Below are 25787 nucleotides of genomic sequence, written 5' to 3' on the forward strand. Positions count from 1 at the left end.
GAAAAACAAGGAAAGTGCAACAGCTGATTGCAGATTATATCACATTAACAGAGAAAGGCAGTGACACAGCTGGATTACAAGATGTTTACGCTGATGTATAACATCAGATAAACATGGCTCTCTAGTCCATCTACACTATCGGTATAAAAACAAAGTACTATTAGACTTCAGGGCAGTATTTAAAATATGAGTTCGTAAAGCTCTGCTGCTGGATAAAATTATTTGTTGTTGTTTTAGATGCTGCCATATTTACCTGAGACAAAAACTGGGGTTGTCTGACCAGATGTTTATTTAATCCCTCTTGCTCAGTAAAATGATAAATACTTTTCGTTAAACTTTATGGTCCACAAATATTGTCCAAGACGATTGGCTATTCCTTATGATGCCTCATATTTTCATCAGGGTCCAGAAGCTTTACATGCCCAAACATAAAATGCTGTTATCCCAATAATTCTCTCTTATAAAACATCTCTGGATCTATTTACAATACAATCACACTTGTATTTTTAAAAGGTAACATTACAGAATGACTGAAGTGTTCATCACGGATGCCATTTGAGAACATTATGTTGTATCACTGCAAAACACTGGAGAGATGCATGCAACTCAGAAGCTATATTTGCATAACCATAGAAACAGCTATGGTCTACTCGGAATTCATTTTTACATACGGATAAAGTAAAAAAATAAATTTGAATGACTGGATGGATTTAGCCACTGAAACATCGGTCAGTGGTTACAACGGTCACATACAAGATATTGTGCTTTGTCGTCCAGGTAATGCTACTGATTACGCCAGCAGCAGGTGAGTCGGAAGTGAGTCGACATGCCAGAGTTGTAAAAACTTGAAAGCTGGACTCAGATTAGGGCATCTGTAGTGGTTAAAGAAGAGAGAGTGTGTGTGTGTGTGTGTGTGTGTGTGTGTGGGAATGAGATCCCATGATGTTTCTTTTGATTTGATGACCAGCATGTTGACTTCATATCTTTTTGCTTATTTTGCTGATCGGGAGGGAGGGGGGGGGGGGGGGGGGGGGGGGCTGTGAATTTAAAAGATCATCTTTTTTATCCGTTATCTTGTTGGGTCCTCGCAGGCTTGGGATTCTCTGATTCTTGATGTCACATTTACATCCATTCTTGCTCACTTCTCCAGCTATGGGCTGCAGTGTCCAGTGAGAAGTAAAGGGTGTTTTGTACTCACCACAGACTCGTCCACACAGCAAAGTGGTTTTGTTTAGTCCTCTGAAGGGGCGCTCAGGGAGGAGGAATGGATGAAAGACAGTAGAGTCTGTGATTGATTTACAAGTCTTTCTCTACTTCCCTGTGTCCTTATGCCCCTTTTATTGGCTGCTTCGGCTAAACAGGCTTTGCCGTTGTCACAGGAAGCTGTCTTCCACCAGGTCACCACAGTCCAGACACATCTCATCCAGCAGCGTGATGTCCTCCAGAGTCTCACCTTCACGTTTAGCAAAAGTGGAAGTGCTGGAGCCGGTCTCAATGGCGCTCTCCTCTGACGTCTGAGAGCTGCAAGAGAAGAGGTTAGTGTGATTGGAGATATGAAACAAATAATGAAGGTAAACGTTGGCTTCCAATTACCTGTGTCTGTTCCTCTTTCCATATTCATCATCGGATAAGGGGTCCAGGTCAGGGAGAGGAATGATGTAGCCGCTGTCGGAGCTCAATCGCTGCTCATCGAAGCCGCTCTCCCTGTCCTTCAGCTTCCCCTGGTTCTTATAGGCAATGCCGATGTAGGCGTCGTCATTGTCCACACACACCCGTGTCACAGCGGGGTGGTCACTCTTGAGGAACTCATGGTTCACCCTCTCATAATGCTGTGCAACACAGGTGGACAAATCAGAACAGATTATTATAAAATGCATGATATATATTAATATTACACACACACACACAGCATAGTAGAGCTATAGCAGAGTTGCGACCATCCAAACGGAATTATGCACAAGCCCGAGGTGCTAAAGCAAGAGTTGGTTCCGCCTCCGTCCCCAGCCATTCAAACTCAGAGGTGAAGCTGTTTTGATGTGCCATGTGTGACGTGGGGTTTAATGGGGTAATTAAGGTTAAATGGTGGCGGCTAGAACTGGGGCTGTCATTACCCAGGCTGAGGCCAGTCTCTTTGACATCCAGCTGCTGCTCTAATCACTAGAAGGTTTCTACAGAAAGCCCACAGAAAATGTCCATTATAATCCCAGAGGAAGGACCGGGGGGGCTTAAATCTATGGCTTGCTATTTTAAGAGTGTAATAAAATGCTTATAAACTGTAAACTTTGCTGATTTACAAAAGCTATAGGTGGAAATATCTAACAAAAATATCAGCCAGAAAATTAAAAAAACAGGGGAGCAGAAGGTGCAGGTTCAACCACAGAGTCAAGAATGAGAACAAGGTCCATTAGAAAGCAGTTGATAAGTTGATTCCTAGAGAATGATCTCTCTGAGTAAGAGATGTCACAGAGACTCACCCTCTTGTAATTGGACGGCAGCAAAGAAGCAATGGCGTCACTCACACCCAGGAAAGAGGGCCTCTTCTCTGGCTCGCTGTTCCAGCACTTCATCATCATCTCGTATCTGAAAAAACAAGGCCGGACAAAGACAGTTATTGTTACCGTAGAGAAATGTACGTCCTGTCCTGAACCTTGCAATTTGACAGTGACACATCTCAGCTGCTCTACATCTCAGCTCAGAATACGTCAGTGCTCTGGATGCACAGCATCATTTCGTCACGTACACATCATGAGATGCATGTTCTGGTTTGGACATCCTGTAGCCGCTCTTGATCTTGTTGTAGAAGCTTGAATCCACAACCATCCCAGGATAAGGGGTGCCACCTTCAAATCAAGACACGTGCTTATCAGCCAACTCGAGTTGTATGCGTTTCTTTGCTCCTAAAAATGTTTGCAGGGGCTCACCTAAGGAGAATATCTCCCAGAGCAAGATGCCGTAGGACCAGACATCACTGAGAGTTGTGTACAGGTTGTCAAAAATACTCTCTGGAGCCATCCACTTCACTGGCAGGAAAGTCTGCGTGATAACAAGCAGGACATGTTTAACCACATGAGCATCACTGCTATGAAATCAAGAAATCTATGTTTTAGGTTTGCATGTCGGTGATATTTGAATAGGGACTTACACTCCCTTTGGAGACATAGTTGTTGTCGTGCATGATGTCTCGGGCCAATCCGAAGTCACAGATCTTCACTATCTTGCCCTGAGAAAGGAGGACATTCCTGGCTGCGAGGTCTCTGTGAACGCACTGCAAAAAGAACAAAACACGCAAAAAATCATTAGGAGCCAATTACATCATCCACTTATTTTTTCATTCATGCCCAAACCAACACATTTCTGTCCTGCCACTGCAGACTATCTATTTCTGTTTATTTGTCATTTCAGCGGAGTTCATTTCATGTTTTTCCATATGACTTTACAGCACACGGCCCTTGTGCAAACATGCCAGTTGGAGGGATGCCGGTGACCACTGGATATTTAGGGATAATAACTACGAAGCTGAATGAATAGCCTCTGGTTGATGGGTGTCCTCGCCTGCTAATTCTAACCCTTCCCTGGTCTGCTGTTATATTCAGGCCTTGGTCTGTCTGCTCAGCAGCCTTCGCAGGAGTCTGTATCACACAACTGCTGATTTCCTCTGATTTGGCCAGCAAAGCTGTCATCATGCAGCAACCAGTGGAAAGTGACCTACTGTATGTGGTGTTTAAACCCCAGCAGTACCGTTTTCATCCTTCTGAATAAACGTACATTTTTAGAAGCCAGGAACTCCATGCCTTTGGCCACCTGGTAAGTAAAACTCAGCAGGTCGGTAGTGGTGAGACCCTCGTTCATGTTGTGTGATAGCAGGTCGTCCATCTCACTGTCTGGTTTAGGAAACACACAGAAAAAACACCTTTACTAATGGCACAGAGAATCTGGACATTATTGTGTATGTGTGCTACAATTATCCTCTCCGTGTACGGTAATTACAGGGATGTACCAGGCCTAAATTTTGTCAAGGGTGGACCCTTCAACCAGCACTGACTCAAACACAGCACTGGAGCCAAGTAAGAACACACCAATAGCTCAGAGGAAAGAGCAGCGGCGAGAAGAAAGCATCAGTGCGTACCACTTGATCCTTTCTGAGAGGGTGGATGGTCATAGTTAGGCTCCTGGACGCCAGAGTACTTGGAGGAGTCGCTCATCTCCAGCATGGGCACATACTGAGGGCTGCCAGTCTGCTTCATATCCATGTAATCTGCTTTACCCTCGAAGGACAGGATCACATAACTGTGCACAGACACAAGAGACACAAAGAGGGAATGCTGTGAGCGACGAGGCGAGGACAGATTTGTGGGAATACTGAGCCATAAAAAGGCCTGTGGTGATGATAAATACATCATGATAGGCATCCTGCCCTGTCTCTTATTGCATGTCCAAAAGTCCACACTTCACTGCTTCAGGCTGGGCTTTCGCAGGAGATGAGGTTAAACCTAACATCTTAGCCAGGATGAAATCACGTTATGGTCAATTTGAGGTGTGGTCACTGTGAGTCATCCATCAACACGGATGAGCCGCAGAGGGAGAAAGGGTTGCTGTTTCGCCACGAATGTCTGGACAGACAGAATTAACAGGTACCTCCAGCACAATGAAGTTACTCTGAAAGCTGAGATCGCTTCAGGCTGTTATTTCATTAAGGGAAGATGCCAGACAATCTCCTAAACCTCGGAGCAAATTGCTATCGAGTTACTGATTAGGGGTAAACTGAGAATATGTGTGAGGCGTCTGCAAGTTGTGACAATGATTTTAACATACGGGCATGACATTAGGGGAGTGAGTTGAGGTTAATGTGTATTAAAAGCATCGCACCTCCTGCTGCTCTCATCTGCAGGGTTGATTCCGAAGATGTCCAGCTCCTTCTTGCTGCTTTTTTCTGGGTTCGGGCTTAGGAAGTTCTCCCTATTCTTGTGCAGGTAGTTGACAAGGTCCCCATAGAAGCAGTACTCTGTGATAATGAAGATCGGGCCTGGGAACAACACATCAGATAGAGTTGTTAGTCTGCAGACTAATCTAATCACAGGCTCATAAAGGCTAAAAGCACATTCAAGAGGACAAGCCTACACTTGTTTGTAAAAAAAACACCACACCCACTAAGAGCAGAACGAGGCCTGTCAATCGTTCATGTATGACAAATCTGAATGAAAGCTTTTCGTGCATGCTTTAGCAGCAGGAACCCGGACATTATTGTGCAGCTTCTTTGTAATGTGGTGACTTATTTGTAAGGAAGAAGCAAGAATTGTGAAATGTCTATCCAACAACAGTGTGCGTAGTATTTACCTGACTTGGTGCACGCTCCCAGGAGGTTAACAATGTTGAGATGCGGTCCGAGATGCGTCATGATCTTCAGCTCAGACATGAGAGCCTGTTTCTCGCTGGAGCGTGCTGTGGCTGAAGGAGGGAGCATCGAGCGTGCATATCAGGCATTACAAACTCCAAAGCCAAACCACGCACACATTCAGCAGTGTATCTTTCATCTATAAGACACTCTATCTTGTTTGTTTTTAACCATTTCAGAACAAATTGTTTGATAAACCAAATATCAGAATCAGAATACTTCATTGATCCCAGAGGAAGATTCCATCAGCAACATTGCTCCACTCAAAAAAAAAATCAGAAATACGGAATATTGTATTTCACAATTATTGAGTGACGATTGGAGTTTCCTCCTCAGATGAATCATTTATCTCCCATTAGACAATTTCACATAATCAAATTGGCTATACGCAATTGCTCATTGTCATACACCCATGAATGTACATAAAAAGATCACTGGACTAGTTTTGTGACTGTAATAATATAAAAACAAGAGATGGTCTTTGAGATATTGTGGACATTCTAAGATATCGGAGATAAAGGTGCTGGATGATCCAAGACAAACTAAATCCAAAAATACATATATAACATATATATATATATCTGACAATGCCATAATTAAAGTGAATGAGAATTATTTCAATTTGATAGTACTTTATTTGTCTCTGTTGTTGGTATCTGCTGCTGCGACCCCTGCTGGCTGTGTTCAAAAGGAGAGGCTCAAACTAAAACTTCATTTCTTTAGTTTTTAGATGCTCCTGCTCCTTCCAACCAAAATAATCACTTACAATATTTGCCTGGCATCACTTCAAGATGACCAGTCCCTCTGACTTCCTTCCTCACAGAGACATACAAATTGAATTTAGTGTGTTGTATCTATAATATCAACGGCAGAACTCACGTTTCAGCATCTTCACTGCCACCTTCATGACAGGTTGGGAGCGGCTGAGTCCGTAGGCGGTGCCCTCTACCACCTTCCCAAAGGCTCCAGAGCCCAGGATGCGACCTATGAAAAAGACAACAAAGGGTTAATACTCAAACAACAAAAAACTTGCACAAACACAAGTATGTAACACTTTGGAATGTTTCTGCTGAATAGCTGAATGTCCACTGACCACCGAATGAAACCAGCTCTGAACCAGAAAACCCCTGCTGCCCATGACTGCCCAATTAGCTTATAACAATTACGCTTCATAGAGCGAGACATCCGGACTGGAGCGTCCCAGCAGGAAGGCTGCATCGAAGCAGAAGTCGGCTCAGCTCACCAAGCACAAGTCTGTCACGGGGAAACTCCCATCTGGAATCATACGGAAGCTGCATGGGATCCACGTAGATATACTCATGACCATCTGGGCTCACGGACTCTATGACCCTCCAGCGGATCTCATACCGCGGTTTCTGAAAGACAAAACACACTTTCATTGTTGTTGTTGTCTCTTGGTTGGTTTGCTTTGATTTAAAATGCTGATATGTGATGGATACCCCACAAAGCACGGCATTTAACATGCGGCCAACCATAACCAGTCATAGCAGTAAACCAGGCAGGATGGACAGCTAGAATAAAAAAAAATACATGGCTGCCCACTGCAGCCTCTAGAATTCATTTGAAGGTTGAAGTCTTACTGTAAAAAACAAACTGGGAAATTTGGGTTTGGTTTTGCTAAATTGTCCAAAAATATATAGACGAGTAGAAAAAGTTGAAATATAGACGAGCGTGAAAATGAATGAATGCATGAAGATGGAAGTAATACCTGTTTCCATATAACAACCAAGACAATGAGTGAGATGATGACAATGACCAGGAGCACCAGCACAGCAGCAGCTACAGTCAGCTCGGGTTGAGGGCCTGTTCAGGAGGAGAACCAGCCATCAAACACAGCAAAGGAAGTACACATTGATCACATGTATCAATATGTGTTTGTTATCATGTCAAATGAAAAGCTTGCTGTGCAGTACATTCTGTCTGCTGCATGGGAAATATGCGTATAAGTACATTTGGCCAGATTTCTAGAAGCAGACGGTGTGCTGGAAAGATAACATGGAAGTAGGAAGATGCGGGAGGGAGTCCAGGTAGAGGTTTAGGAGGAGGAGAGAGGGGGGGGGGGAGGGGGGGGGGGGGGGGTGACATTTGGAGTGCAGAGCATAGCTGCACAACATAGGCACTAATAAAGCCCACAGGGTGTCAGGAATGAAAGGGAATATCAAGGAAGCAAGGTGGAAACAGCGTCAGAAATAAATACCAGGTAAAAATGGGAAGCCACTTAACAGGAAACAGACGTTAGTCAAATGAATGTTTCTGTGTTCTTACCAGCGGATACCAGTTTGACTTCCCTGCTGACGACACCCATCTCATTCCTGGCCAGGCAACGCACCGCCAGCGTGTTTTCCAAATGACCAAACATGACCTGGCTCTCCAGGTTGTTATCCTCATCAAAGTATGACTCCATTGTGACCGCCGTGGAATTAGCAGCAAGGGGTACCCAGGAAGACGAGTCATTGGCACAGCTTCATGCAAAAAAAAAAAAGGACGAGTTATGCAAACAGTTCCAGCATGTAGGTAAAGCAAAAACATTCAGAAGCATTCCTTTTGTCTGTAATTTACTTACTGTTTGATGTTCTTGCAGACGAACCACTCCACCACAGGCGTGGGCTGACCCCTGGTGATGCACACCACTGACTGACCGGTGGCTGAGCCATGGTGGATGTCCATCAGGTCCACAATGACTGCAGGCACTGTAACATGGGCCAGAAGCAATCAGGTAAAGCACAGACTGAGTGCGTATTTGAGAGAAATACAGACTTCAGAATATGAGGTTAATTGGGCATTCCTCTTTCTGACCTTTGACCTCCAAGACCCATCCAACAGTGTCAGTTTGGTCTCCGTTCTCCACCCGCATTGTGTAGTTCCCACTGTCCTCCTCCTTGGCCCGGATCAGTGTGAGAATGCTCATGTAGCTGCAAAGAGCAACAAAACAAGCTCACACCGTTACCGAAGTTCCCACCTGAACTAAAGCACAACGACAGGGCTGGCTAATGTGTGACATTTAGCCTCACCTGGTCTCGCTGAGCTGCTGGAGGCTGGTGGAGATCTCAGCTGTCACATCGTTGAGTGGGTAGCCGTCTTTGAGCCAGGTGACATGAGCGCCTGGGAATGAGCTGATGTGAGCCTTGAACTCCCGGACCTCATCAAGTTCTGCCGATTCATATTCTCCGAACTCGGGCTGGATGGACAGAAACTCGCTTGCTGTTGGAAGAGAGGCAGACGGTGAATGATCATGAATAAGCTCAGGAGAGAGAATATTTTTTACGCATGCACTTTATTAGGAGTAAACGGAATACGTCTGGCGTACCAAACACACGGAGAGCGAGTTGCTTTGTCTGGATCTCATTATTCATGATATCAGTGATGGAGCACGAGTAGATGCCGCTGTCCTTGGTTGAAGCCTGCGGAATTGTCAGGGTGTAGAGAATCTCCTGATCCCTCTTGTTCTCATGCACAGCTTTGATTGCGCGATTAGTCTGTCAAAGGAAAATGAAAGCGCCTTTACAATGGGACAACTGCACAGCTTAGGGACACTGAACTCAAAATACGCCTCCTGCTGGAGTGTTTTTGTGCTGTAAGGGATGACTTGATGGCCTCACCAGTTTGCCAGGATACTTCCAGTTGTCTTCCAGGATCTCGGGTCCTCGTGCCAGACAGTTGACGGTGATGGTCTCTCCCACCAGCAGAGCCGTCCGTTTGGCTGTCAGCTCTACGTGCAGCCCAGCGCCACCTGAGATGCAACAGCTGACAAGGTTAGAGCTCCCCCGGGAGCGTGTAGATCCACCAAACATATAGAACTGGCAGATCATCGAGAGATAAACACCTCGTAACAAACTGTTTGCACAGTCACAGACACACACCTGTCCAGCCATGGACGATGTATTCCCCACTGTAGTACTCCTCTCCATCGATGAGGGCCTTGCACAGGTAGGTTCCAGCAGTGAATATTCCCAAGGCGCCCCTCTTGCTGTCGTAAACACTTGGCACAGGCGTCTGCGTGTCAACGTTGATCAGGGTCACGTTGGCATTGGGATCAGACACTCGACACTGAATCTCCATCTCCTCGTGTTCGGACAGGACATGGTTGCCAAAAGGCAGCGGCGATGGCACAAAGGGAACATCGGGATCTGAGTTGGAGAAAAACGAGTTTCATTCCCAATAATGACAAAGGGAGAAGTAAATAAAGGTTCAACAAACAAAGTTCAACGCCTGAAGCCCCACCTGGCACGTAGATGTAGATGCTGCTGTCCTCTCTCCCCCCAGTCGTGTTTCCACTGTAGAAGCATGAGAAGTAGCCGGTGTGCATCACCGTGGCGTTTTCCACAGTGATGGTTGTAACAAAAAGGCCGCTGTCGTCCTCCTGCGTTCTCTCAAGGACATTGAGCGGTGTCTTCCAGGCTAGTTTTGCTTCTCCTCGACAAGTCAAGGTGAAGGGAGTGTGAAGGGGAACCACCATGTCTTCGGCCATTGGCAGCAGCACAGGGGCTGAGGATGGTGGGAATAACACTGCAGTTGAAGCTGGAAGAAAGACAAATGTGGATCAGAGATCTGTCTCTTTTCTGTCTGTCCGTCTGTCTGTATATCTCTCTGTCTATCTAGCATCTATCTTACCTTTCACTATGAGGACAAAGGAGAACTGAGCGGTAAGAGAACCGCTGAGGGCTGTGATGGTATAATTCCCGCTGTCTTTCACCAAAGGCTGCCGAAATGTCAGAACGCTTTGATATCTGTCAGAAGATTAGATTAAAAATCAGCAAATACTTTTGTTTTTCAAAGCAGCAGTTCACAATTGGTGACATGAATGCATCGTTCTTGTGATCTGGTGTCAGAGGAAGCAGTCATTAGTGTGCTTTTGAAGAAAAAGGTGCATGTTTATATCTGAGCCTTATCTGAACCATTTAACTTTCAAATTTAAATCTGGATTAAAATTGGGATTTGCACCAACTTGCCCACACTCCCAAAAGACCAACTTCCCTACACAACAACTAAAAATGAAATGTAACAATTTCTCATTCTTTATTCTCACCGATTCCCTTCAAGGTGGCTCGTTGTGGCGAAAGCGTAGAAGCTCCCAGATAAGGCTCGGCCGTCTTTGAGCCACAGCACTTTGGGAGCCGGGTAGGCATCAATGAGGATGGTGAACTCTGTCTCCTCTAGGAGGCTGACAAACTCCACAGCTGGAATCCCGCTGTGATCGAGCTTCACAAAGAAGTTATCCTCTGAAGAAAGAAACCGAACCGAGGAAAACATTCAGCAGGTTGTTGGGACAAATAAGAAAATGACTCATGCAAATAAAACAGAGGAGAAGTGGATGCAATAAAATGAAGGCCTGCTGAAACTATCCCATAAAGCACAGGAGCTGATGCTGAAAGCAGAGGTGAAAATCACTTCCACACAGCCCTCCGGTGCACATATGTGAAAATTGAAATGATAACGAGTCTGTCAACTAAATTTTTGCAGCATTTTTACACTCCTGCTGAAAACTCGTTGAATAAAAAGGTTTTTTAGTGCAGATAAAGACTTACCAAGAACGGTTACAACCACACCGCTGACTCTGACCGCGCCGCTGCCTTGGTGGGTGACGGAGCACTCGTAGGCGCCGCTGTCCTGTGAGGTGGATCGTGGGATGCTGAGGGTGTAGATGACCTGGTCCGGGAAGGTCTGTTTCATCTGAACTGCATCCATAGCCTTTAGAGACCAAAGAGCAAAACGGGTTTTAGATCCTTCTCAGCGGTACTGTGATTTTTTTTTTGATATTTTTTTAGCTCTCTGTGTTTTTTCCGTTTCACAGTGACGATGTATGAGAGCCACTTGTCGTGCTGCTGAAGGGTAATGGTTATAACACTTGCACGCCCATAGAGATAAATCAGGATCGCGGAGGCTTTTAAAAACCCATAATTGCAGCAGAGACCAAACCCAGGAGTGAAGCCTGCAGCTTTCCTACACTCACCATCTCTGGAAAAAGACTTGGAGGAATCCCCTGAAGAAAATGTGCCGTATAGATTTAGAATGTGAAAATAAATATAAACAACATAAATTGTGCATGAAACTCATTTGGATCCTTGCAGTGAACGCTTCAGAAACACTGAATGTTTACTTTGCTGACAGACAGCATCTGTCCAACAGTTCTCAAGTACCGCTGCGGTCGAAGCTTTTACTATCCTCTTCCTTTTCTTTTGAACCGTCTGCTCCCCTCGAGCCATTTGTCCTGAGCATTAACATTCCCACCAGTGTCTTCCGCATGGGTTTGACTGTTTGACTCACACCCTCATTATAAAGACACAGCATTCAGCCACCGCTGTCCTGCAACAGACTGTGGAACCGCTATGGACAATCTTAAAAAGAGTTGTTCTCCACTTTCACTGCTATTTAGTTCAGGTCCAAAAATAATTTAAGGCTCGGTGCTGCTGGGTAGGAAATGGCATGAACATATGACATTGGCTTAAAGAAAATGAGGCACGAAGATTGAGAGGTTGGAACTTTTTGTAGGTGAAGCCAAACTAGAGGATTAAATGTAAATGTCGCAGAAGGAAAGAGGGTTATATCTTGCCTGTTTTTTCAGATGTAGCCACTGTTGCTGGAAAGCCAGTCCAGTTGGAGCAGCACAGGTGATGTTGAAAGACTGCCCCGCTCTCACCAGCTCCTCGCTGGCTCTTACGTCCACGTCAAAGTCCTGCGTTTCTGCAGGGGCTGGAAAGACCACCGGAGAACAGATATCAGCACCCGAGATAGTGACAGCTTGATTGCTGCGAGCTCATTTGATGACTGAGAGGTGGCTCAGTCGGCCGGCGTGACTCACAGACACGTAGCGTGAAACCATGACTGTTAAGCCCCCTGTAGTGATAATGGCATAATGTCATGGGTCTCGTGCAGTGAGATCACCCTGCAGCTCTCTCATTGTAAACAGACTTGGGGAGTGTTTCCAGCTGCACAGTTTTCAAATCCTGATCCTATTATGTCAGTACTTTTTGGAAAAAACTATACTCCATAAAAATTCAGGATACAGATTAAAACCATGTGGCGAAGAGTGCCGTAATGTACCAGCATTTATATCTAGCGAGCCACGATCTAGGTGCGGTTACATTAAAGAGTAGGAGATTCTACTCGCACCATAAAAATAGATCTAATCATTGAGAGGTTTTGTTATTCTGTAAAACAGACAGCATGTCGGTGGACACACCGGACGACAAGACATTTTAATCAGCACATTTCATTTAAAAGTTGTGGTAATTGTGAATTCTTATGGCCACAATAATTAAAAGGAAAACAAAAATCTGCTATTGGACCAGAACTACTACGCAACACTCCAGAAGAGTTTAAGAAAGTTTACAAACAAAAATGAAGCTAGGAAATGTTTCTTTCTTGTCAATGCTGCAAATACGTACCCTCAGTCATCACAGTGTAAATGGCACTTTTAAATATCTGGCCATTCACGGTGGTTTCACACTGGTACAGGCCGGGTGACAGGCTTCCAAAGAAGCCCATCTTGTTGTCATAGAAGGCGGGCATCTCCTCTCCGCTGGGGACGCTCCTCAGGATGACATGAGAGTAAGGGTGTGACACACGACAGGAGATGGGGACTCCATATGTGTCCATAAGGACGACCAAGTCTTCGGGCATCTCGGGGACAAATGGAGCTTGGGCATCTGGGTGCACAGGGAAAGGCGTGAAGTCACACTGCGTTGCGTGATTTTCACTTTCACTCAACTTAGCACAATAAGGGGTTTCGGTGCAGCAGCATTAGTTCCATTGCTGTGACCATCTAATATCGGCTGCTATAGTTCTAATGTTTAGATCAACTCGAGTAGGTCTACTTGTGCTCCAGCTTTGCCTGCTGTGTGTATGTTCCCTATTTAATTCTGAGAAATGCCCATCACTGTGTGTTCAATCACACTCACCTGGGACAAAGACATATATTCCTGCTTCCGCATCTTCATCTGCTTCATCCTCCATGTCACTCTCCTGGCCTTCATAGGTACACATGTAATACCTGGTGTTTTCCACGGTTGCGTTGTAGATGAAGAGCGTAGCTGTGTAGTAGCCGGGGTAAACAAAGGTGTTTTCCGGCAGAGGTTCAGCCCAAACTACGTTTGTTTTACCGGTGCAGCTTATATTGAACACAGAGTCGGGCTGCAGAATAAACTCCTCTTCATTAGACACAATCGTTGGCGGCGACAGTCCAGATATTACTGTGAAAAGAAGACAGGTTTTAAAGCGTTACGTGAAGTTTGGAGAAGTTGAAAAAGCATCAATAAAATGTATATTCACCTGAAACCAACACCAACAAGACGCCCCCAAAGACGACATGCGTCCTTACCCCATCCATGGCTATGGATGTCGCGGCCTGTAAAGACAGAAAATAAATGCATTATTTTACAGTATATATGATAGCATAATTATTTGTTCAAAATATACATTCTGAATGGGTTTTGAATTGTTGTGTAAAAAAAACAACATACAGAGGGATTGTTGAACTTTACAGCCATGCACTCCCACGGCAGTGACAGAGTAACAACAGAATTTGTTACGGGATTTGAGTGATTATGTTTCGGATGGTGGGGTTAGGATTGTTAAAATAAAACCCACAGGGTGGTGGTGAACTGGGAACAGACAGACGGCTCCCCTCAAAGCCGTCCTCCCTGTTACCACAAAGCCCTCCGCGAGAGGGCGACACAGGCCACCTTTTGGAGACGCTAAAACTTTGGATTTCATCTCCACATTGCCTGCCCGCCATTCTGCAGTTTTTTTCTTCTTTGTTTTCACTTTAAGTTAGGATTTCAAACTTCCTTTTAGAAATGGTTAAATTAGTCTTCCCTTCCTTCAGTCCGGGAACCTCAGAACTCTGCCAGGTTTAGAGACTCCGGGTCTGTCTGATGCTGGATCATTTCATCCAGGGCCACAGTTTACGAGGTATTTACACAAAGGACATTTTGATCCCTTCAACTTTTCCAAAGGTTATCCAAATACACCAAATAAAATCACGACTACTTTAGCTTTTAATTTTTTCTAATCATGGATTTTAAAAGTAACTCTCTTTTTTTGCGATCTTCCCTAGATTGGGTCCCTAAGTAATAAAACTTAAGGCCTTCAGTTTCCTGTGGCTTTCTGCTCTGGCGCATCGAAACGCGCTGAATTGTCCACGGGCAACCTGGGTTAGTTTGACTCTATAATTAGTGGGCCCACTCCGCACTGCACGAAAGTCCATATTAACGTGGGAATAATTTGACATAACGCATGATCAATTTCTGTCATATTTATACACACGCCTTTTCTGAAACGGATTTCCATAAGGTTTTTTTTTTTCTTGTCACAGTTCGGCAAGGGCCCCTCCAGCCTCTGCGTGTTACTCGCAGGTCCTGCTCTTCGAATTTCCAGCAAGCCACTAAAGAAACATGCAGAGATAACAGCAAATGCATCCTTCTGATGGCCTGGATTCTTTTAAGCAACAGCTGATAAGTCTTGTCTCAACTTTCTGCCCCCCCGCCATGGATGGTGATGAGGATCCAGGTTTATTTCCATGAAAAAAATGATAATCTCCAGATGACACTTATACAGTGCTCTCCTGCAATTTTAACGCATATATATATATATTTCCAGATATTCGAGTACTTTTGACCGTGAGAAGTATTCCTATGCAGGATCTGTTGGTGACATAATGAGGAATGCGACGTGGCTCCAAATACGCACTCATTCCTTTCCCCGCTTCTTTGAATCCATTGAGTCGTCGCTCTGCTGCCACAGAGGGACGCATTTAGTGCTGATTTTCCATTTTAGTTCCTCTTAATCCACCACCAGACGGGCAAACAATGTGATTCCAAATTGCTGCCTCCAGTCTTCGAGGTGACACCTCCAGCTGTGAGACCGAAACGCAGCGATCCAGCAGCGTCGGCGACATCTCCCTGCTCGGTGTCCAGCGGTGAGAACATATGGTGCGCAGGGAACGGAAAATCTAAGCTAAAAAAATCAATACAAATAGAATGCATAGCCTAATGCAAAAGTTGCATACAACTTGCAGCAGCTATAGTTTTCTTAATTGAGAGTCGCACTTTTTAGTTCACTTTTCAAAAACTGACTTTATCTAATAACAGGTTAAACAAATGAACTCAACGCAGTTACAGGACAGAGTTTTATCTTGCTTTCCTTGTACTTTTTCCAATTTATTAAAAAAAAAAGTTTTTTTTTTCTTAAAGAGTTGTAACTATCTCTCGGATGCCAACAACCTTTTAATTACCTTCTAGTAATCCCTTCTTTATATTCCCTTGGTGTGAGTATATCCAGAGTGAATTGGTCCTCCCGAAAGGCGCAGTAAGGGTCCTTTGCAGCGGTTGTAATCCTCAGAAAAAGCGCGCTGTGAGAGCATATGTGCGCCCCTCTATCCTATCCGCGACCTACCTCACAACTGCGCTGCAGCTACGCGACCTGTAACTGATTCAGGGCTGCAGCGCCCCCTCCGAAAAAAATCATCTGGCTCAGAGTAAATAACTCTCAGGAAATGACACCCCCCCCCCCCCTCTTCTCCCGTTGAGTGTTGGACCCTTTTTCAAAGTAAGAGTCTTTATATGGGGGGGATATAGATTTCCCACCGATATGTTGGAATGAATTGTATTTTCACGGGGATTTATTTGGATACGAGGACTGATGTGTTTTTGTTTAGCTTCATTTGGTGCTGTTTCATTCAATTCATAAATTATCACAGTTTGGATCTGCTTAATCTTACAAAGAGCCATTCAGCTATAAAACAGAAATCTCTACTTATGATACTCTTTTTTTTGGTCGACGTCGTTACGCGCAGCTCAGAGGATGGACCCACTTCTTTTGCGCAACAGAGAAACTAAGCCACGGAGAGCGTCGCTCATAGAGGGCGCTCCAACACCATGTTACCATCACAAACCACATCCCCCCCCCCCTCCCCCCATGACTCTCTCACTGTCTCTCTCTCACACGCACACACACGCGCGCGCGCGCACACGCTCATAAACTACTCCTTTAAATTTCATGAAAAGACATCGCACTGTTTCTCCGACTATAGTTCTTCTTTCCTGCCTCACAGACAACTAAAGGGACCTCTGTTTACTGGCACATATGCGTCAGCTGTTTACCGAGTCCTGAACAGCCATTAGGTTTTGTTACCCCGGGGCTCCTGGCGGGCAACAGAAGAATAATGGGCCCCTATGAATCACCTATCTCTGGGCACAGAAGAGGGGCATCAGACCGGGGTCTGCGAGGAGCTGCAGAGCCCCAGGGCCGATGATCCTCGCCCCCCCCCCCCCCCCCCCCCCCCCCCCTCCTTACAGCGGCTTGGCGCAATTACTTCCACATGTTTCCAAAAGAACAGTGTCCTTGTTCTGAAAACAAAGGATCTCAACTTCACAAAGCCAAACTAACTTCACACCGGTTTGGTATCTGACGCGTTTGGCTTATAAAAGCCGAAGTTACATGAAAAAATACAGGAGGAATGTAAATACAGGGCAAACCGCAAACCAACTAAATATCACTGAGAAGTTAGCGGAGTCATGACACTTGTGTTCTTGTCTATATAATAAAATGGCGCAATGATACCCCCCCCCCCCCCCCCCCATCTGGTTGGAAACTCTCAACACAAAGACGGATTTGGATGGAGGTGTAAAAACAACATCATGACTTGAACACTGGCACTGCCATCCATCACCAGTCATTCATCTTTTTCATGAAGACTCTCCATGTTCTGTCTCCAACTGTCCACCAGGGGGCATTTGAAAATTATCTTGCCCTATCAAAACAAGCTATACAAAATGTTTAACCTACGTGTAAAAGATTGTACATAGTGATAAATTGCAAATTACAAGTTCAACATGCACACCACGTATCGGTATACTGATGAGCGAACAGCCCTTCCTCGAACGCAGCACGCCCTGCAGTCTTTGAGGATGACTCCGCTTCGGGGCCCCCTGGCCGAGGGGAGCTGTCCAGCGTGCTGAAACGCTTCTTCTTACAAGCGTCCGTCACCCGTCCATTACATAAATACATTAATATGTATTTTTCAAATGTTTAAACCTGCGTGAAGCTGAATAGATGTGAATTGTAATTAGAGGTGAGTTTGTACAAATTAAAAACAAAAAACCAGAGGGGTTTATAACATTTTGAATTAACATATTTAAATGATAAAACCTTTGATAAAACAGTTGCTAACACGTTTTCATCTGCATAAAGAAGAGGAAATTATCTTACCGCACTGAAGGACATAATTTAGACAAAGCAAAGAGGAAAGTATACTTATTTATAATTAAATAATATTGTTTATACATAGTGCATTGTTTATACAAAGATTTATCCATTTTACTTCAGGTCCTTCTTAGTATGACACATACAAGACATTCAACACCTTGGGTGATATTATTAACATACTACACGCCTCGATACTATAAGTATTACAGGGTTGCTTGGTCTCCAATATTCTCTTGACTGCAGTTGGACGTCGCCATCACTGAAGTTTGTGCTGGCCAAAAGGTGCCGAACTGCAGGTCAGATAGCGCACAGGTATAAGACAGGACTCTGCGCTGATTTGTTGAAGTAATTTGAGGAGTCGCTGATTCGCATCGAGTCGCTGATTCATGCGTATAGTGGACTTCTCCTCTTGTAAAAACAAGGTTATTCGCTTCTTTCCGACACCGGCTCTACAGCTCGACCTCTCTGCATGAGACAGCAGCTGCAGCCGGCTGAAAGGCGCTCTTATTAATTGTCTTTTGTCATGCGTAATTGCCACATTTTCAATAGTGGCCGGGCACTGACGTCTTTTGAGCGTTTGTCGTTGGTCTGGTCGTTATATAGGTGATGCCTCTTCCATCTGAAACCTGTATGCTTTGTATTATTTTAGACATTTGTCCGGATTTTGTCTGTTATAAAATTTATTTGGACAGGGTGTGCCAGTTTGGGAAGATTGATTCATTTGACCTGGACGAATAGATCAACTCAAAATGAGCTTCAGCGCATGCGTGGGTGCTTTACAGTTTGAGGTCACGTCCCGTGGGGCTCACAGGGGGAGACTTTCTCAAAAGTGTGCTTTTTTTTCTTTTATTCCTTTATCGCTTTAAACGCTGCATTGGTTTTTCACACCTGCAAGGAGACGCTAATTCGATTAATGGGAACTTCAATATATATTCATTTGGTGGCTTTCCCCCAATAATATATGATCGTCGACAGACGTGAAAGGGGGCCATTTATTCCCGCTTTGAATGGGTCTGCGTGGGACCAGAACTTCACCTGCTTCCCCTCTCAATTAGGAATCTATCCCAAACTCTGACAGAGGCGAGTTAAATTAGGCGTCAACTAATTTCCAGTGGCCCCTCCCACTAATCCCCCCCTCAGAATCTCACCATTTGAGCTTGCCCCTTTTAATTCACCATAAGTTGAAAGGTTCAAATTGCGCCTAATGAAACAGTGACTAAATCGTTCTCTGTCGCTTGGAGGAACCCTGTCGCTGTCTCTCAAAGCTCTCTGAGCGCACAGCCGTCGGGGGTCTCCCGCTAAATGCGAGTCTCAAGACAGGACAATCTAACCTGTCAAAGCCTTTGCCCACTTCTATATATCCTTGTTCTGTGGTTCCAAGCAATAGCAGCATAATCAACCAACGTGGGACCGAAAACGCAATTAAACTGGCTTTGGACAAACTAAATCTTTTCAAAAGCGAGCATTAATGGCCTATTGGCTGCTCCCCAGGGGCGTTATCGGGTACCCTTTTCTGGTCCGCTCCAAGGAGACATTACAGTCACTTTCATATATAGCTCACTTCATCTATTCTGAATTAAAGAGTGTATATAATGTATATGAAACAGCGTGTAAACAATCAGTGTTTAGAAAAATACAAATTAAATGTAGCGCAAACTGTGAATTAAAGTTCTACCAAATTCACGTGTTTGTAAAAGACAAACTCTCTCTCTCTCTGAAAAATCATTGATAATTATTCAGATCGTTTGTATTTATAAGAAAACAGTAAATCCTAGTAAATCAACATATTGACAACTGCTTATTGGTCAACGCGTCATGTTTATTACAATAAATACACACACATATACATATAGTTACAAATTGTTGCGTACAGGTTAGACCTGGGTATGGAACCCTGGAGGGATCAAACTACATCAGTTTATCACAGCATATTATAGAGGGTCAAGTGTCCACATATTTTCACTCCAGCGACAAAACGCGTATCACATATTTAATTTGAAAAGTGAAGAACTGACTTTTAAAGACCTCTTCTCACACTCATGCATGCAGGAGATTTTTTTGGCCCAGATTTTGCGTGATGACATTTCCAATTTAAAGTTGGGCAGAGTAAGTGCCAGTGGTGGGAACTGGAGCGCAAACTCAGATGGGTGATACTTCTTTCTCTTCCTCAGCAGAGGCCGGGGACAGAGACTCCTCATCCTCTGACCTTGAATAGTCTGTGTGGCCGGTTGCGCATTTGCATCCACTGTGCGTGCTCCTTTGGGTGGCTTTCCCCTCCTTCTTGTGCTTCACCCTGCGGTTCTGGAACCAGATTTTCACCTGTTTCTCAGACAGGTTTAAATACGTGGCGATTTCGATTCTTCTGAGTCTGGAAAGATACATGTTCGTGGAAAACTCCCTTTCAAGTTCCAGGAGTTGCGTGCTTGTGAAAGCCGTTCGCATCCTCTTGCCATTCTGTATGTGGCTGTTCTCGGAGGTGCCTGTTTGAGTAAAAAAAAAAAAAAATGTTTTACATCAGTCAAATATTAAATCTCAGTTCAATATGCAAATTGAATAAAATAGCGCTCAAATTCAAGTGCGTAAAAGCCGAGTTTTTAGACTCATACAAGTGCCTGGAAGCGTACAAGAAACAGGTGCCGAACTTTATAGCAGCAAGCGTCGCTTACCTATTGAAAGACAGTGGTACCTCCTCGGATCGGTGACGCTAAAGGTGGGCGTGCAGACAGGTGTCTGTCCGGGGTGAGCGAGTGCCTGAGCCTGCTGATGCGCTATTCTCTGACAGTACTGCGCATCTGCGCCTGGAAACTGAGTCTTCAGCATTGGAATGCCGCCGCGAGAAGAGTGGATGTGGGATGTGACGCACAGCGGACAGACACAGAAAGTTCCACTTTTCCTGGACGGACACACCGGAGCGGTGACCGACATTACGCCCGGAGAGTGCATGCTTATGGGGATAAGGAAGTCTTGTGCTGGATGCTCAGTCGGTCCAGGTCGCGCCGTATCCTTGATTATTAAGGAATCAACATAGAAAGACCTCGACATGGCTCTACCGCTGAGAAGTTTCTGCCCCGTGCACAAGATGAATGCTGTTTCTCATCTGAACCCCTCGGGATCTCCAAAAGTCCTTATGTTTGATGGCTCAACAAAAGGAACTGGAAGAGGGTTGGCCCTGCGGCGTCACCCACGTGCGCACCCGTCTCCACGGGTTTGTCCTGTCAGGACCGAAAACCACGTGATGTCTTTATCGGCCTCCAATCACAATTTACAGATTTGCCCCCCCCCCCCCCCGAATGTAGAAAAAAGTCATTGAAGCTAGAATAACACAAACAGACACGTTAAAATATCTGTATTGTTATTATTAATTTATTACAATTACAACACTGAACCGGCTTTCTTCAACCGACACACTATCAGAAGCATCCTTTTTAAACAATGTGATATAATCAATGACAGTCTGTAAATATTTATCACTGACTTGCTGCCGAAACTTTCCAGTGTGGAGCTTTAATTAATAAAATCTGGGTTTAAGAATATATATTTTAACTGTTCGGAATGAATCGTATATATTTGGAAAATGACTTTTGCATCAGAAGCATGCTAAAGGAAAAGTACTTATTCTATTTATACTGGCTATAACGGTCATATACTTTAATTCCAAAATCCAGTGCGTAAATTTCCGTAAATGCGATTTGAGGAATTGTGCATGCGGGACAATTAGCACAAATTGATCTCTGAATACGGTTGGTCCTGAGCAGTGTTCCCTCTAATTTTTCATGCGTCTGCACAAACACACAAACTCCCTGAGCAGTCCGTTGGACAACTTTGAGCAGCATCATAATAATACATTTTATTTTAAACGCACTTTATACTTGAAAGCAAATCTCAAAGTGCACAATAGTATAAACATAAATAACATAAAAACAAGTGATAAAAATCAACAAATAAAACAGATGACATCAACAAGCAAAGGATGTGTGTTCTGTGGTCCCGCGAGAGTCCTGGATCTCCGTTTACAATGGCGTCTATTAGCTGCGTAAAAACATGTGAATCTCATCATTAGCCGGAACAGCCAGTCACCGGTCACTGACGCACAGTGGAGAATAGCACGGAATGAACGTGTTGATGTTATTTTCAATTTAGGTTGGATTTGTTTTTTGTGCGCAACGTAGATTTTCGCTGCGCGAAGACCGTATCAGCTGTGCGTAATTACGCACGATCGCGCCTGAGAGGGAACGTTGTTCCTGAGTTTACTTCCAGCAATTAAAGAGTCATGAACTGATGTGAGTCTGGACTGCGTGCGGTTATATGATGGCGATTATGATTCAATTAGAAAGTGATTATAATGGTCGGTCTGTGCGGGGATAACAGGCAGCTATTTCAGAAATGCGTTAATCCTTCGTCTTGTGACAATAATTAGCGGGTTTGATCCGCGGAGGGTCAACGGTAGGTTGGTCCCGCTTTCATCTGCCAAGGACCGGAGCCTCTGACAGAAGAGCCGGCATTAAGCGCAGGTCCAAGGGCAACCTGCAAGTGAAACAGTTCTGCTGTAGATTTGGACGAGTCAAAAAAGGTCTTTAAAAATTATATTTTTCTTTTCTTTTTTTTCTTCTTTTTTTTAGCAAAGTTATAGTTCTAGCAACTATGTGACTGAAACACTTACTGACCTGTAAGATAAGCGTGTGAAAGAATTAGAAAGTCTTTAAATTCCAACCTTGATCATAAACACAAACAAACGTGTCTGTCACACAGACAGTAATTGCTCTAATAAAGTGAGCCCAGCGTTTGACACGGAAGACGCACAAAGTTGTTACGGTACAGATAACAGTCTGAAACAAGATCGAGGGAGGGAGACAGAAAGAAAGAATGGGGGAGGAGGAGGGAGGCAAACCAAGCGGAATGACGCGTGGCGCGCGCCCCCATCACACCATGCGAGCTCATATTATTTTTCCATAATTCTGCACGATAAAATTTCATTGTCTATTAACTAATCCCACAAATGAGGACCTTTATTAGGCTATAATGAGGCCTAATTGTCAAGACTATAGCCACGTGGAAGGGTTTAGGAGGCATTAAGCTGGAGGGCATGAGCACAGGCTGTTACCTAGCCATTACTTTCATAATTCAAGGAGAAAATTAGTCCATTTAAGGGAAAAATCCTCTAATTCCTTTTATTCTGCTCGGGTGACAGGGCTGCAGTTTGTGTCTGCTTCGGTTCAGAATCTGTGCAACTAATGGGCCCAGTGCAATATCGCTCAGTGTTTAAATGTTAGGTTAAAAAAAGAATTTCAGAAATGTCTAAAGCTCTCAGGGCCCCACTCTTACTTGCCTCTTCTTTTGCAGTGTTGTGCGTCTTTTACTTTATAGTGCAGCCGCTACTCACAATTCACCCCCTTTTCAAATCATGCTGATGGGCAATTAATCACTGGCCTATTCAATAACAAGGGAATGTAATTTAAGCAGATACTTTTTTAAAGGAAAAAAGTGGATTCTCTTCAGATTTTAGTTTAAGTTGTTTGTCTCTATAGGAAAAATAATGTCTAAGTACTATAGCATCAAAAACAGTGAAAAGGTTTGTGTGAGTGTGTGTGTGTGTGTGTGTGTGTGTGCATGTGCATCAGCTCCTCCCAGTAGTAAAAAACACACAAACTTGTTGAAGTTCAGTGCTTAAGTCCCCCCCCCCCCTCATTCACATCGCATCCCATGCCATATTATACCGTGAAGAAGTCCATTAACGTTTTGTTGAACAAGCGTCATTAACTTGTATCAACGCCTTTTTACAAACCGTGCATTGTTGTGCAGAGCCAGTCTGTGGCCCATCTTGGCCAATACAGTGGATGATTTGCCCCTTTATTAGTTACTAGGCAACAGATCCTGAATACCAAAACTCAAAGAAAACACTGCTCCTCCATATAGACCTCACTGGCCATGGGGGGAAATGAACAATGATCCCGTGGACAACATAATGCCACGCAATGACTTTTCACTAACAATTATCTAGTTGATGTGAAAGCAGCTGCAGTGGCCGCTCGCCGTCTCCGTTTCCAGAGAAAAGGGGAGCGGACATAGAAAAAGGTTCACCGCTGAATGGTATCCTGCAGGAGTTTGGGGGGTTCATGGTCTCCCTGAATGTGGAACCTAATTTATATTTCAGTGCATAATTAGGTTTCTATGTAAAAATGAGCTGGAAGTAATTACATCTTAAAATAGTGTGACAGCTTTGACTAATAAACAAAGCAAAGCAGCCTTTTCTAGTCTCTCACACCAGGAGTTTGAGTTTTTTTTTTCTCAGTTTAGAAATGTCAAGATGATGATGATGCATGCTGACAAAAAAAAAAAGGCATCAGGCAACAACTTTTTCAGTTACAGCTCTAGCCTAAAAAATATCTGCAAACTACAATTTGGAACAGACAACAATGTTGGGGAGCACAGACCCTCAGTCCTCTCCAGAAGTAAAGTGACAGGCTCGGTGTAAAAAGAGGCTGCTGAACAAAGCCAGCGAGGGCCCTGCTGATGGCCTGTAGAGATACCCTGCACCAGGCTCCCTCTAATTAGGGAGATGCTTCTCAGTCTCAGAGCGCTGCTCGGACCAGACACTCCAGACTGAAGTGTGCCCCAGCACCAACGAGTGTGTTCGGATGCCCGCGCCCAATGCAGCCAGTGTACGTGTCTGTGCTTTATGGCGTACACACAATTAACGAGCCTCGAAAATGAGATAAACACCAACTGATAGTGAAGCCGATCACGGTTAAGTTCCCAGAGAAATGTTCTTCTCGGCGCTTATTGTCAGAGCACCGATTTGTCTCTCAACCTCCTCTGTTGTTTCCAAATGACTAAGCAAACGCTGTTGCAGAGACGCCACAGGAAAGCCCTTACATCAATCGTTTCTCGGTTGAGTTGGCAAATGGTCCTTAGATTCTGTCCTCTTTTAATATGAAGCATTTGCATTGTTGGTCACTTTGCAGTGCATGTTCTCCCTGCAGGAGCTAAAACAAGAACTCATTACTGAGCTCAGCTCTGCTCTCCCAAATCGAGATGCTGCTTTCTGTTAATGGTTGGCCTTTTCCTGTCAGAGTTCACATGGATGTTTGCACAAAAATCCACTCATTATGGAGAGAGAAAAGAACATTTATGGCAAGAGTACAAATAACAAAATGAACTGCAGCAGTTAAACCAATCACCTCCTCTCTTAACAGGTTCAAACAGAGACATCCTGACTTCCTGTGAAACCTAAATCAGGAAATGTTCAAAGATTGAATGACACCCGGTGAGGACAACTAGCCTCTGCTCATTCTAAAGGGGTGATATTGTAGCTCTTTCTCTTGCTCTGAAGGGGGGGGGGGTTCCTGGGATTGAGCTTGTGTGCTGGAGCGGAAGAAGACTGGAATGTGCGTCCGGGCTGCATCTTTTGTCGTCATGAACAGACAACAGCCGCAATCGCTCTGTCCTCTGTTTATCACAGTATGAAGATGAAAATGCATTTTAAAAAAATGTCATCTGCATGCTCCTGACAACCTCGACCTGCCAATCACACCCGTTTCCCCCTGTCTGATGGGATGTTTGAAGGTTTGGTTTTAGAACAGCTTCCACTGAACTACCTTTAATCCAATCAGCACAGAAACAAAGCCAGGAGGCTGCAGAGCTTTTTAGGGAGAATCCGCTCTGCTGTTCTCCGTCATTTACGTGAAATGCAGCTGGGGAAGGCATCAAAGCTCTCACACTGGGAAAGAGGGACTTCAGTTTTAAAAGAAAAATTGTTCTGACTTGTCTCTCTCCATGTGGTCTCTTCAGATTTTAGTATTGATTAAGAAATGTGCCATGTCACATTCAGTAGAGCTTGTCATTATGTTGATTTTCGTCCACGCCTGTTAGCATCTCTCAGAAGGCTCATCCTAGATTTCCCTTTACATGTTCCTTAAATGATAAGACCCACATTTGCTGACGTGCTTACGTTGACGTTGCTCTAATGTGATTCAGTGGGAGACAGTCAGAAGTTTAAAAGAAGCCGGAGAATAAACTGTCATCATCAGCCTCAACCTCGGCCTCTTCGTTTTCACAATGAAGAAAGCATTGATCTGATTGGTATTCCGTCTTTGTCCTCATCATTGTTAAGGCTGTTGATAGTTCAGCGTTCATTTACGTTTATTTCACTGATCTTCTAAAACACTGTATT

At 44.4% G+C, this 25787-nt stretch overlaps 2 protein-coding genes across 2 annotated transcripts; both read right to left on the reverse strand.

The window, feature by feature from the left end:
• Window positions 1-1373: 1373 nt before the first annotated feature.
• On the reverse strand, window positions 1374-13739 carry pdgfra (platelet-derived growth factor receptor, alpha polypeptide). The gene is given in 29 exon segments (XM_068743540.1): window positions 1374-1521; window positions 1594-1829; window positions 2475-2580; window positions 2741-2840; window positions 2922-3033; window positions 3143-3265; window positions 3766-3881; window positions 4130-4287; window positions 4867-5023; window positions 5335-5445; window positions 6272-6376; window positions 6636-6768; window positions 7122-7216; window positions 7679-7875; window positions 7977-8103; window positions 8210-8325; window positions 8425-8614; window positions 8721-8889; window positions 9013-9143; window positions 9274-9540; window positions 9635-9919; window positions 10025-10140; window positions 10440-10632; window positions 10939-11101; window positions 11964-12094; window positions 12319-12339; window positions 12799-13059; window positions 13312-13602; window positions 13682-13739. Coding segments are annotated over 29 exon segments (4416 nt in total).
• Window positions 13740-19756: 6017 nt separating this feature from the next.
• gsx2 (GS homeobox 2) lies at window positions 19757-20659 on the reverse strand. Its single transcript, XM_068743834.1, has 2 exons — window positions 20284-20659; window positions 19757-20097 (listed from the first exon to the last, which is right to left on the reverse strand). The coding sequence occupies exons 1-2, from the start codon at window positions 20657-20659 to the stop codon at window positions 19757-19759; spliced, it is 717 nt and encodes a 238-aa protein (XP_068599935.1).
• Window positions 20660-25787: the final 5128 nt, after the last annotated feature.

Source organism: Brachionichthys hirsutus, chromosome 9, assembly GCF_040956055.1.
Source record: "Brachionichthys hirsutus isolate HB-005 chromosome 9, CSIRO-AGI_Bhir_v1, whole genome shotgun sequence".
Taxonomy (NCBI): Eukaryota; Metazoa; Chordata; class Actinopteri; order Lophiiformes; family Brachionichthyidae; genus Brachionichthys; species Brachionichthys hirsutus.

What these genes read in the sequence shown, in the direction of transcription:
- gsx2 (XM_068743834.1), bottom strand. Translation starts at nt 20,659, where the DNA reads ATGTCGAGGTCTTTCTATGTTGATTCCTTAATAATCAAGGATACGGCG. An exon ending in GTACCACTGTCTTTCAATAG is followed by an intron (nt 20,098 to 20,283) that starts GTAAGCGACGCT and finishes TTACTCAAACAG; the next exon opens with GCACCTCCGAGAACAGCCAC.